Genomic DNA, 14667 nt, shown 5'->3' with positions numbered 1-14667 from the left:
ACTGAAATAAATAATAATACACTAACTGAAATAAATAATAATTTCTACTGCACAACAGTAGAGTAGAGGATTCTGAGAATCAAATCAACAATTTGGAATATGAGGAAGCAAAAAACACCCAATCAGAAGAGCAAAAAGAAAAAGGAATAAAAAAATATGAAGATAGCTTGGCTAGAGTGGCTCAGTGGTTGAGCGTCACCCTATGAACCAGGAGATCACGGTTAGATTCCAGTTAAGGCACATGCCCAGATTGCAGGCTCGATCCCCTATGTGGGGCATTCAGGAGGCAGCCAATCAATGATTCTCTCTCATCTTTGATGTTTCTCTCTCTCTCTCCGTTGCTTCCTCGCTGAAATTAATATATATATATATATATATATATATATATATATATTTTTTTTTTAAATATGAACATATTATAAGGAGCCCTGGGACAACTTCAACCACACGAACATTTGCATTATGGAGGTGCCAGAAGGAGAAGGGAGCAAGATATTGAAAACCTATTTGAAGACAAAATGACAGAAAACTTTCTCTACCTGAACTTCCAAGTCTAAGAAGCACAGAGTCCCAAACAAGAGGAACCCAAAGAGGCCCCTACCAAGACACATCATAATTAAAATGCCAAGGGTTAAAGACAAAGAGAGAATATTAAAAGCAGCAAGAGAAAAGGAATTAGTAAGAAGAAAACAAAAGATAAAAAATATGAACAATAAAATGGCTATAAATACATATCTATCAACAATTGAATCTAAAAATCAAAATAAACGAACAAGGAATCTAATGAACAAAATTAACTGATGAATAAAATAGAAAAAAAGGCATGGAAACATGGAACAGAATGACAAATCTCTGAGGGAAGGAGGGAGTGGATGAGGGGGGAAGAGATTACCCAAAGAACTTATATGCATATATGCATTATCTATGGACACAGACAACAGGGTGGTGAAGGCCTGGGGCAGGACGGAAACCAGTTGGAAGGGGGCAATGGGGGAGAGGAGGGGATGGGGGTATCTGTAATACTTTCAACAATAAAGATTTTTTTAAGTGTTCCAGAATACATAAAATCAAAAAAAGTTACTAAATGAATTTTATGCAGTTATTTTAAATCTGAAATCAAAACACAACAAAGGCTACCTTCCCAAAACACAACAAAGGCTACCAAAGAAAAGCACACACATGGACAGAAAATTCTAAATCCAAAATTTGGTTGTAAGGTTCAACATTACCAAGAAATATTTATTGTTAGGAAATGTACAAATACTAAAACCAAATTGGTCACCTAAATTAATGCTCAAAACACTCCAATGAGAACACCTATTCTTATTAAATTAAAAACTCTAAAGCCACATATCAAAGAATAACCATTTACATTGTTTTAGATGTCTCTCCCAGCCACTAACTAAGCCATGAAATTCATGGAGAAAAGGCTAAAAATATTCCAAGTGAAATAAAGCATAAGATAAGAGAAACCATCAGGAAAGGCTAATTTGATAAGCCATGAAGCAAAACCAAGAACAGTTAGTTACATCATCACAAAGTAGAAATTTAAATGGAGAGAGGCAAATCCCATTTGTATCAGCAACATCAACAATCAATCAAATCAATAATTAAATAAGATAAAAACAAAACCTGGAAGTATCTAAAACTAACACTAACCCAAAATATCAGATCGTAAAAATGACAAAAATTACCCACCTTGACTGTTATTAAAGAATTGAAAAGAAAATAGGAAGGCCCTAACCAGTTTGGCTCAGTGGATAGAGCGTCGGCCTGCAGACTCAAGGGTCCCAGGTTCGATTCCGGTCAAGGGCATGTAACTTGGTTGCGGGCACATCCCCAGTGGGAGGTGTGCAGGAGGCAGCTGATCGATGTTTCTATCTCATCGATGTTTCTAACTCTCTATCCCTCTCCCTTCCTCTCTGTAAAAAAATCAATAAAATATATTTAAAAAAAAAAAAAAGAAAATAGGAAGTATACTTTATGCCTAAATGAGATAGCTTAATAATACTAAGAAAACTATTTTTAAATACTCCATTCCTAATATTGAAGTCATAACTTATAGGTTCTAAAGTCAACTCCTGAAGCCAAAATTGGAAAGTCATACAAGAAATGCTATGTAGCCATTAAAAAATATGATGAACAGGCCAGGAGAAACCAAGATGGCAGCAGAGATGAACACCTAAACTGCTGCCTTGCACAACAATTTCAAAACTACAGCTAAAAGACAGAACGGACATCATCCAGAACCACAGAAAAGCTGGCTGAGTGGAAATTCTACAACTAGAAAGAAAGAGAGGGGCACACGGAGGCTCAGAGGAGCTGCAAAAGGCTGAGGTACGGAGACATGCACGCCGAGAGGACGGGCGCCTGAGTGCCTGGCTAGCTTTCTCTAGTGGGAGAGAGACAGAAGCTCCCGACTGCACTGAACCCCAGTTCCGACTGCACTGAACCCCAGTTCCGGGCGAGACCCTGGGGTCCCAGACTCATACGCGGGGAGTCTGGACTGTCGGGAAAAGAGGGGAGCACACAAAAACTCAGGGGAGCCACGAAAGGCAGAGGTCTGGAGGCGTGCGCGCAAATACGTGCAGAGAGGACCGACTGCTGAGTGTGCCGCTGGCTTTCTCTAGCAGGGGTCAGGGGGGAAGATGGAAGCTCCCAACTGTGCTGAACTCCAGTTCCGGGCGAGAATCTAAGAGTCCAGATTCATTGGGGAAGAAATTGGACTGTCTAGCAGCAGGCAAAACTCAAGGGCGGCTTTCTCTCAGAGGTGCTTGCAGCGATTACCGAGGGACACTGAGACCTAGGGGCCTCACAGGGCAGGGATGATGGGAAGCCAAGGCTGTCTGTTCAGCCCTGAGACTCCACCCCATCCAAGCTGAGCACAGAGGCTTTTGCAATTTTGCAAGTCTGATCCTATAAGGCTGTCTCCAGCACTGAACTTCTCCCAGCGTAGACACAGCTGATCCTCACAGCCAATTGGCCTGGAGGTCAATTCCTCCCAGTGATACCAACAACAATCAAGACTTAACTACAACAAGGCTGTACACACAGTCCACAAAGGGGTACACCAAGAGTGTCCACCTCAGGTAACTGGGGAGGCTGAGCCACTGGGCCATATAGGACACCTAGCACACAAAGCTACTCTACCAACTCAGGAAAGCAACGAAAATGCGGAGACAAAGAAACAGATCACAAACGAAAGAAATGGAGGAAAGCAAACGACTGGATATAGAGTTCAAAACCACGGTTATAAGGTTTTTCAAGAATTTCCTAGAAAAGGCCGATAAATTAGGGAGACCCTCAAGGATATGAAAAAGGACCAACTAGAAATTAAACATACACTGACTAAAATAAAAAATATTATACAGAGATCCAACAGCAGACTAGAGGAACGCAAGAATCAAGTCAAAGATTTGAAATACAAAGAAACAAAAAAGACTCAGCCGGAAAAGCAAAAAGAAAAAAGAATCCAAAACTTTGAAGATAGTGTAAGGAGCCTCTGGGACAACTTCAAGTGTACCAACATCAGAATTATGGGGGTGCCAGAAGAGAGAGAGCAAGATAATGAAAACCTATTTGAAGAAATAATGACTGAAAACTTCCCCTACCTGGTGAAAGAAATAGACTTACAAGTCCAGGAAGCACAGAGAACCCCAAACAAAAGGAATCCAAAGAGGACCACACCAAAACACATCATAATTAAAATGCCAAGAGCAAAAGACAAAGAGAGAATATTAAAAGCAGCAAGAGAAAAACAGTTAATTACCTACAAGGGAGCATCCATATGACTGTCAGCTGATTTCTCAACAGAAACTATGCAGGCCAGAAGGGAGTGGCAAGAAATATTCAAAGTGATGAATAGCAAGAACCTACAACCAAGATTACTTTACCCAGCAAAGCTATCATTCAAAATTGAAGGTCAGATAAAGAGCTTCACAGATAAGACAAAGCTAAAGGAGTTCATCACCACCAAACCAGTATTATATGAAATGCTGAAAGGTACTCTTTAAGAAGAGGAAGAAGAAGAAAAAGGTAAAGATAAAAATTATGAACAACAAATACATATCTATGAACAAGTGAATCTAAAAATCAAGTGAATAAAAAATCTGATGAACAGAATAAACTGGTGAATATAATAGAATCAGGGGCATAGAAAGGGAGTGGACTGACAATTCTCAGGGGGAAAGGGGTGTGGGGGGTGCGGGAAGAGACTGGACAAAGGTCGTACACCTATGGATGAGGACAGTGAGGGGGAGGTAAGGGCAGAGGGTGGGGTGGGAACCGGGTGGAGGGGAGCTAGGGGGGAAAAAAAGAGGAGCAATTGTAATAATCTGAACATTAAAGATTTATTAAATTAAAAAAATATATATGATGAACATTCAGATCAATTAACACAGAGAAATAATCACCATAAATTGCAAAGAGAAAAAAATGTAAATACAAAAGGATCACTATGATCTCATGGTGGATGTGGGTGAAGACACAGATATCCTATATCAGTGGTCAGCAAACTGCGTCTCACGAGCCGTGGTTTGCCGCTCTGTTGACTAATGAGTTTGCCGACCACTGGGATAGGGGCTTAACCACAAGGAACAACAACAGCCTGTAATTATTGGAATCGAGAGTCTAGGTCAGTGGTCGGCAAACTCATTAGTCAACAAAGCGGCAAACCGCGGCTCGCGAGACGCATGTGGCTCGCGAGCCGCAGTTTGCCGACCACTGTCCTATATAATAAAGAGCTAATATGCTAATTAGACCAGATGGCGGAACAACCTTCCAGAACAACCAGTGAGCAGGGGGTGGGGCCGCAGGGCAGCTGGGGCTGCAAAGGCCTATTCTTGCACAAATTTCATGCATCGGGCCTCTAGTTTAGAAATAAAGATAAACACTCCAGAGTGCACAGTTGCTACCTTTGTCTGAGGGGGTAGGTCATATGATTTTATGCACTTAGAACTTTTGCAGAAAGCACAAAACTTTTATAAATGGGAGGGAGGGGGGCAGTTTAAAACTAAAAAAAGAAAAATAAACCAAAATATCAACATTCTGTTTTGAGGTGGCCTAATTATGGCTATTTTTTCATTGCTTCAACATACTTGCCTGTATTTTCCAAATTTTCTACAATAATCATGAAAAACAAACTTCTATGTAAAACTGTTAGAGAAATGTAAACTACAACATTTTAAAAATTTTCATTTGGACCAAGCTCTTATTCTTTTGTGCTTACAAGTGCCAAATTCTCAGTTATTCACCAACCACAGTATTATTTTAAGCCTTATATTCAATATTTACCAGGAATCGTTCCCATCAGAGTGAAAAGGATGAAAAAGTCTGAACTGCTCACACATTTGTTCAAATTAAAAAGGAAAACCAGATATGGTGAAGAATCAGGAAAGATGTATGTCCAGAGTCTTACCGTAAAACTGTTGTTGACATTTTTGGTGCTGGATTCAGCCACGCTGGCATCTGTCAGGTCTACTTCATCAAAAATGATCGACTGGAGAGACACAGGGACCACAGTCAGCATGAAGCTAAGGCACCTCTGAGGTGGGCACGTTCCTAAGCCCTGGCCCAATGCTGCCCACCACTCTCCTCAATCCCAGTCAAGCATCCATAGATGCCAAGGACCCTGAAATTGGAGGCTTGTTGCCTAACTAAGCACTGATAACATCCCCCATCTAGCCACAGGCATGGCTCCATGATTTTTTTTTTTAAACAGGGAGTTCACTAGTGATTGCATTAGTAGGAAAAATAATGATAATAATGTAATTCTGTATTTATTTTCTGTAATATCAGCATTTCATTTTAAATGGGAAATATGTACTCAGACAGGATCTACCTGAGACAGCAGGGGTCTGGACTGAGGATCCTCTGTCCTTCTGGCTCTAGCTTCTCCAGTAAGCACATTTGGAAGAAAGGTCCCACTAAAATAAATTATTCTAGTGGAAGAGAGATTGGCCCAAAGAGAAGATTTTGGGCTGTGAAAGAAAATGAGGAAGCAAAGTGGAAAGTTATCTAGTCCTGGAGAGAGACAGGCTCCAGAAGAAGGGATGGAATCTAGGCCTGGGAACAGGCCCCATTTTCCTCTCCTCTACCCCCAAACCTACCATCACAGTCCCCACCTCCTGTTAACCTTACTGGCCTCTCTACGAGGACTCCATAGGAAACCCCTGGAGGAAATAATAACTCAGAAAAGAGGCTTGGCCTTTTAAATAACCTCTCCCCAACCCATAACGCCCATAGAACCAAAATAACTATAAGGTTTTTTTAAATGAGCGACATGGTCAGAACCCTTTATAAACAAGGTGCTCTGTTCAGTTTCAAATTTGAATGTACTAACTCTTTAAGGATACATGTTAAAATGCAAATGGTTCAGATTCCAGATTTTTCTTAACACCAAAATATCAGTATTGACAGCAACATGATACAAAAATACTAGTGTTCAGAATACCAAAAATTAGTTTTATAAACACACAAATATCTTAAAAGTGTAAGACCACATTTGTTTAAACATGGCGGTAACTTAGTGACTCTCAGTGTCTCCTCTTTCTCAGCATCTGCCCGGTGATTCCAGCTTTCAGTCTTACGTGCAAGATGGCACCCAGCAGGAAGTATCCTGGCTAGAGAGCCCAGGGATAAGGAACTGCTGTTCACACACCAAGAAGCCCGGTACATTTCAAAAATACTTTGTGTTAGTTTCACAGGTATATACTTATCTCCAAACTCCTCAAAATGTACATTAAAAAATATCTATGGCTTTTTGTATGGCAATTATACCTCAATAAAGTATTTTTTAAAAATACACTCTAATCCATAAGAGATATATAAGTCTGTGACTCCTAATCTCTCTGCAGGAAAGATATTCAGCTGTAATATGGTTATTTCTGTGACATTTCTCTTTCCCCATTGACACACAACATAAAATAAATAAATAAAAATCAATGTTTATAAGCACCTAGATCTCCATGGAAACAAATAAAATCTAGCACCCTGGAGTATTTTCTCTACAAAAAACAGCACTAAAAATAAAAGATTTCTTCCCAGATGAAGACCCAGCACCCTGCAGGTCCCCGGATATTTCCTCCCATGAAGTTTCCAGTACTTCTCCTTACCTTTGCAGTCTTTGCATAGTACAGTGTTCGACCTCGCAGCTTGAAGTATCTCCTTTTGGATCGTTGGAATGAATTGTTCTGTTTGGTCAGCATCCCCTCTTTGATGACGGTCTGAAAGCACAGAAACGAACTCATGAGCACACGTTTTCACAGCACCACTGCACTCATCCACCCAAACTGCACACTGACGGTCTGGTACATGCGCGTCTCTAACTGCTGACAGCCTAACAGAAATATTTCTCACACTCTCCCCAGACCTTGACCTATGGACAGGCCGAGCGCACTGCTGGGGGAGGGCTAACACAATTCTCTGTGGGGCGATGGCATGCCTGAGCGGTGGGGGTTTCAGAGGCCCAAGGTGTGCCCTGGATATGCCTGGGGAGCAGCAAAAATGGCAGAAGGTTAGAAGGACCACAGCAAGCAGCCTGGGCCAGTGCATTCTCCAACTTAGCATTTGGTATTTTTTTAGTTATTCTTGGCCTCATCTCCATGCTCTTTGGCCTCCTGCCATTTCTCAGGATCCTGTTGCCAAAACTGTCGACGTAAGTTGCTGTGGGGTTCAGTGCGGCTCCAGACCTGCACCCCATTCAGCCTTCACCCATATTCACAGATCAGGTACATGCCTCTTCCCACACTGTGAGAGATAAGTGGATAGACAAAGTCATTAAAATTTATCTCATACTGTAAATCTGAGGAGACCACAACAAAACAGGAGTTCTGTTAAGAGAATCAAGAGGCAGCCGAAACTGGTTTGGCTCAGTGGATAGGGCGTCGGCCTGCAGACTGAAGGGTCCCGGGTTTGATTCTGGTCAAGGGCATGTACCTTGGTTGCGGGCACATCCCCAGTGGGGGGTGTGCAGGAGGCAGCTGATCGATGTTTCTCTCTCATCGATGTTTCTAACTCTCTGTCCCTCTCCCTTCCTCTCTGTGGAAAATCAATAAAATATATATATTTTTTTTTTAAAGAGAATCAAGAGGCAGACAGCAGTCTACTCACCTCGTCTCAGTGAAAGCTAAGATCGGGCATGGCTTATCCTGGATCTGTTCCCCTCACATCGCATCCCATGGGCTGGACACCTAGTGGGCTGAGAGAGCCCAGCGGATCACTTAGAAGTTAAATGCTCCAGAGTACCCGGTCATTGACACATGGAACCACTAGGAGCCACTAACCCAAGTCAAAACTAATAAACAAGATGCATGAACAAGAGCCTGCCTCTCAGCATCTGCAGGGTATGGTTTATCCCACCTAACAGAAATGTCAATTCTACATAGTCTCATCACAGAATGGAGACAGAATGTACAAAAATTCTGTTAAAGGACAAGAATATTGGTTCAAATAAGCTTTTGTTTAATCACCTAATCCCATAGTAACTTTAAGTAACTTTTTAAAAAGTATCTGTAAGAAGCATCTGGGTATCTGGGGCCACCTCAGATGGATGACATAAGAAGAAACCAGACACAGAAACGTCCCGTCACCCAAATACATCAGAAGGCAAGAGCAGAGCACTGGTCGTCTGGTCCTTCCATCAGCCTACTCCTAACCAGGGAGGGAGAACTCAGGATGCAGTGTTACCTGCCCCCAGAGGATGACACTGAAGAAAGCCCCTGTCCCACACACACCACACATACCTGGCTGTGCAGCAGAACCCCCACCTAAGCAGCACAGCAGTCCAGGGTGTCCTAGGAATGCAGACAGCATGCTCGTCTCCTACCCCGCTACAGGATGTCCCTTCTGTGAGCTTCCTGGGCACATGCCGGCTCACAACCACAGGCCAGGTATGATGGAAGCTGCTCTCAACTCCCAAGAGAACCAACCCAGGAGAAAATCTACTGAGGAATCTACCTACGCACTCTGTTATGTATACCTACCTGCATCTTTACTTGTAGGAAGGTCACCCACCTGCTCTCCTAGGTAATTGCACCAGAAGACAGGAACACAACATCACCCAGTGGTCAAGAGGAGAGACACACCAACTACAGTCAGAGTCTGAAACCTCCATCCTTAACTGAACAAAGGCCTGGCTTTTTGGAAGTGCGGGAACATATGCTAAACTAGAACCAGACAGAATCCAGACCGAGAGACAGCCCAACCTCCAATCCCAGACTGTTTCCTGGCCTTGTTTGCAGACCCCTTCTTTACATGGTGATGCTCATTTCAATGTGCTCTTCGAAGACACAGACCAGCTAGTGTGTACAGTAAGTAGCACAGAACCTCAGACGCCTGCATCCCACAGCAGGAGAGCCTTTCCTCTTGACCCCACAGGACTTGCTCACAGATGCAAGCACCTCTCCTCACCCACGAGTTTTTCTTACCTCTGCAGGGAAAGGAATCTTTTCCATCTCTTTCTTAAATGCAAATTAAAAAAAAAAAAAAAAAAAGCACAGACCCAGAAAAGTTGAATTATTTTTAAAGGATAAACACTCGAGTATTTTTTTCTTGCATCTCCTGCTACACATATCACACATAAGAAAAGCAAAATTAAAACACAATCCAACACACACACATCTTTCAGAGAGCGAATGAGAACTGATCGTGGGCTACCCAAAGAGAGCTGCTGTTCTATTTATAGAACAAGAATGCTCAGAAAAAGACTGGTGGGTTTCAGCGGAAAAGGCTGGGGAAGAGATAAAGTCGGTATTTCTTTGAAGCTTTCTCAGAAACTACATTTCTTCTCCTGATTCACTGCTTGTGAATACTATAGATGTGTTGCAGGGTATTTTTAAACACTCGGTCAAAAGCAATGAACCAAAGTGGTCAAGAAAATAACACCTCTGAATAATCTGCAATGTTTTGCATCAGGCAGCCTGTAACGAGCACCCACAGGAAACTGTGGGGCTGGCAGGGCTCCTCCTTACACCCCAGAGAGCAAAGAGCCTGAGTCAAACACCCAGATCTCAAGTGCAGCTGGCTCAGGGCATGTTGGGCAGCCAAACTCTCAGAATCATCCTGTCACGTTCTTTGCACAAACAAGAGGGCCGACTCTGTCCTACAAGCAATACAGGACACTTTCGTTACCACCAGAGACGAGAAAGTACACACACGGGCACTGAAAATCAGATGGAGTAGCAAGTGAGAATGTGAGCACTGGCCCACCTCCAGATAGAGAGGAAGCAAATCCCCAGCTGGACGCCAGAGGTGAAACCCAGCAGAGCACTCAGCCTGAGCCTAAGCCACCCACTGCCCAGACAGACATGTGCCTGGCCACAGGCGAGACTGCCTAGTCACCTGCTGCAGGGGAAGCTCAGAAACAAAGAAAGAATTGAGGAAGGCAGCTCTGGAAATGTCCTTAAAAGAGGCTTCAACCAGGAAGCAGAGAAATGTGAAAACAGACCCGGTGAGCCCTGATCAAACCCACCTGCCCCCCAGACTTCCTCTGTCTCCTAGGGACCGCATGTGCCCAGTCACAGGGTGAGGATGCCCCTCTCTGGTAAGGAAGTGGCCCCTCCCTCATCAGTCCTTCACTCCCACCACAGTCCCAGCACTGGCTGCACAGAGCTTGAGAGGGTCAGAAAGGTAGGGGCCAGGGCCAGGAAGGTGAGGAACAGGCCTAGATCACTGACAGCCAGGCCTGTGAGCCACAGGTCAAAGGGTGGTGTCTCCCTGGCATATATACACTTTTGAATGATGATTCTGGCCACAGTGTGAAGCAAAGAGGGAAGGTATAAAACCTAGAGGCAGGAAGAATACTCCAGAAACTCTTGTAAAAGAGCAGCCAGCAACGAGCGTCTGGGAGGAAGAGACATGACACAGGCATGCACGTTAGGGAAGAAGGCCCACCACAGACAGAGTCAAGGAGGCAGGACAGAAAACCAGGATGACTCCGAGGGTCCTCATGGGGAGGATGTGGGCTTCCTTCTGAACATCCTAGTCTAAGGGCCTTGAGAATGCTGGGCCAGCTGAGTGAAGAGCCAGCTGCAGATATATGGTGGGGGGTATAAGAGAAAGTTTAATGGAGAGAAGCCTTGAGGCAGTCCCTTATGGATAAGGAATGGAATGAGAGGAATCCCAGGACACCAACATTGGTGCAGAGAGGAGGCGGGAATCCAAAACTGACGATGAGAAGAGTGAGCAGAAAACCAGGGAGCAGATTAGAAAGCACTGGGAAGACCTCGCAAATGTCAAATAGAGTGGCAGTGGGAGAAGTCAGAGGAGGACCTGCCAGGGGGAAGCCAGATCAAAGTGCACTGAAAGGGTTGTTTTATTAACATGCACGTTAACTATTTATAAGCATGGAATCAGACTGTACATACCGTACTTGAACTTCCTATTTTTTCTGTCATGCTATAATGTCAGCTCTCTTTCATATTAGTAAACATATTTTAACAGCTACAGAATACATATTTCACTGTGCAGATGTGTCTCACTGCACTGCTAGAACATTTAGAATACTTCCCGCTCAGCACCATCAACAATGCTTCAAAGAATACTGTTATAACGAAATGCATACACTGTCTTGGACTATTCCTTGGAGCAAATTACTAGAAGCAAATTACTAGAAGGTAGCCCAGAAATAGATCTGAAACAGATAAGTGTGACAGCAGCAGCATGACAGGTTAGAGGAGCAAAGAGACAAGTCACTGAATGGGGCTGAAACATGGGCTGTTGAAGGACAAAACACAATGGTCCCTTCCCTCACACACCATAGACAAAAGTCACTTCCAGACAGACTACAGATCCAATGCAAAAGGCAAAACCTTAAAAGTTTTAGCAAATGATATCGGAGAATTTCTTTATGACTTTGGGACTAGAAAAAGCTTCTTAAACAGGATTTTTAAAAGTACTATACTATAAGACTACTAAAGCCAACTATATTCCAAATGAGAAATTCTGCTCATCAGAAACTTATCAAAAAAAGAGAAAAGAGAAGCCATTTTCTGGGAGAAGATACATGAGAGCCAGCATCCAGAATATTCTAAGAACCTCTGCGAAAACAACAGTAACAAAGAAAAAGAAACTATTACAAGGAAAACTGGCAGAAGGCATGACCTGGAGTCAGCAGAATGGTGACTAAAAGATGTCGAATCACAGGCCTGACAAAAAGGAGCCCTGAGGATGACATCCTAGTGCTCTTGTGTGTATGGGTGCATGTGTGTACAGCTTATTTATATACATCACAATTTAACTTTATGTTGACTGTTGTTTAAAAAAAAAAAAAGGAAAAACAAAGTTAATCAATAAAAGGATAGAAGTACAACTCCAGGCAGAGCTTTGCTAGTGCTATCAGTGTCTCATGCATGCAAGTGTGAGAATTTCCACATTTTCCTGACCACTACCTACTTGAAGGAGGAGACAGAGGCTGCAGGCAGGCCAGGTAATAGAAGGGGGAATGGGGATAAAATAAAAGGAGTGAAAATTTAAGTAAATGTTCACTTCAGTCATCTACTTGTCCTTAAACTTTTTTAGTCCTCCAACAAAAAAATGGCATGGACCTAACTATATTAGACAATATCATCCAAATTCACCAAGTCCAAAAAAAGTAGGAATGTTAGCATAAAACATTAATATACAAAAGGACTATTAAAATGTTTCAATGGAAAGAAGCTAGAAAAACTTATTACCTTAAATGTGCAGAGCACTTTTCATGAGCATCTTCATATCTATTTGCCTTCTTAATAGAACACTTATGGTCTACAAAACAGACACTAATATTCCAATTCACAAATAAGAAAACTGGTTACCAAGATACTGAGTAATATGTTCAAGGTTAAACAGCTCATAACAGACCACAAAAGAAATGTCAGGCCTCCTTACTCTTATTTCGAACCTTCTTCTATGGTTTATAGTTTATGAACACCATAATTCATAAACAGGAAACAATCAAAAAATAACCTGTTCAAAAAGAATAAAGCATGTACAACATATTCAAAGAATTACAGATTATTTTAAACATTAAGTACTCAGCACATTTACTACATACAGATGAGCCATTTTTACCTTTTAATCCTCATAACAGCTCTGGAGATTTGTTCTCATTTTACATATTAGGAAACAGAAGAATTAACTCATGCAAGGCCACACGGACAGTAAATGGAAGACCTGCACAACCAGTCCAAAAATATTTGTTGGCAAAATGAAACCAGCATAAAAGTCTACTGATAAATCTAATTCAATTAGGCAAGGTAAATTCCTTAACCTATTCAAACCACCACCCAGTAGTTCATCCTGATTCCGAACTATCTGCAACTTATTGACAACCTACCTACCTACCATCTGGTCTTATCACAGCCTATCAGGAGCAAATGCTGCACACATTTGTGTCTGCATGGCACCAACAACCAGCAAGAGAGACACCTGGGTAACTGCTCTGCTGGAGAATTCCTCTCAACTTTGCAGAGCCAGGTTCTACATCGGATGCTGCCAATCTGATTCAAAAGCACCCCACATTAGGTTTTTCTTAAAGACCCAAAATAGTAACTCATAGAAAAAGGACTGCCTTGCCCTGGCCAGGTAGCTCAGTTAATTGAAACGTCATCCGGATGGGTTTGATGCCCAGTCGGGGCACAAAAGGGGATCATCTAGTGAATGCATGAATGGGTGAAACAACAAATCGATGTTTGTTTCTCTCTCTCAAATCAATAAATAAAAATTAAAACAAAACCCCAAAAAAGGACTGCCTTTCTTTTCTTACTAATCAAGAGATCATAATTTCCCTTTTCCCACTGGTTTGCCTCCAATGCAGTGCCACCAAGATTAGAGCTACCATATCCCAAAGCCCCTATGTCATTAGAGGTTCCACTGTGAGGAAGGGAAAGGTCTCATTCCTGTCCCCACTATATAACGAAGGACAAGCAGAAGAGCCTAAAAGTGGCCCGAAATGTAATCCCCAAATGCCCAAAAGGGCTGCTCTCACATCTGCCCTTCATTTAGAGTCCACAGCCTCTTTCCCTACATCTGAGGGCACTTCTTTTACTGTCTCCTCCCCACTTTGCTAACAGTCTCAATTCTAAGTGGACTGGTTATACCAAATGTTGTCAATCATCACAGTCCTGATCCCACTTCCTCAGTTCTGGCCACATGACTCAGTCTTGGTCAAATAGACCTACACAGAAATCCTGCAAAGGAGAGTTGCTTCACTAATATTTGGGATCACACGTGGCTTCAACTCCCCCTTCTTTCGTGCCTTGAATGTAGTCACTGTGTATAGAGCTGTAGCAGCCATGTTGAGATCATGAGGTGGCAAGCAAAAGTCTAATGCTGGTAGTAAGGCAGAAACAATCTGGGTCCTACTGGTGTCATCGATCTGCTAAATGCATTCCTGTCTCATAAAGGTGGGTAGAGTGAGCTAGCTCAGTTGGATCACCATCAGTGGCCACTCTGATCACTGGAATCCTTGAGCCTACACAGGAAACTCCGCCTCCTTATGGATGGTGGAATGAAATGCACTCTTTGTTTCAACAAATATTTATTGAACACTTAAGTGCTAGCACTGCTGGGAATATGATGATGAAAGAGACAGGGACCCTTGACCTTTAAGGAAATTGCATGCTGGTAAAGAGATATTTTTACAAAGTAAAAAGTACCATAAGAATTTGCTTTATTTTTTTTTTAATATAT

The 14667-nt window shown here is 42.5% G+C and overlaps 1 protein-coding gene across 1 annotated transcript in view; it reads right to left on the bottom strand.

Moving 5' to 3' along the window:
* The window catches only part of DGKD (diacylglycerol kinase delta), a 113319-nt gene that overhangs the window by 80015 nt on the left and 18637 nt on the right, over positions 1-14667 (bottom strand). The window contains exons 2-3 of the mRNA XM_080668046.1: positions 7113-7223; positions 5417-5497 (exon numbers count right to left, since the gene is read on the bottom strand). Coding sequence (XP_080524172.1) covers positions 5417-5497; positions 7113-7223 — 192 coding nt within the window. The remainder of the gene's footprint in view (positions 1-5416; positions 5498-7112; positions 7224-14667) is intronic.

Source organism: Plecotus auritus, assembly GCF_963455305.1.
Source record: "Plecotus auritus genome assembly, chromosome: 5".
NCBI lineage: Eukaryota > Metazoa > Chordata > Mammalia > Chiroptera > Vespertilionidae > Plecotus > Plecotus auritus.
The sequence above is the reverse complement of the archived record's forward strand: the minus strand, read 5'-3'. Positions and strand labels throughout refer to the sequence as shown.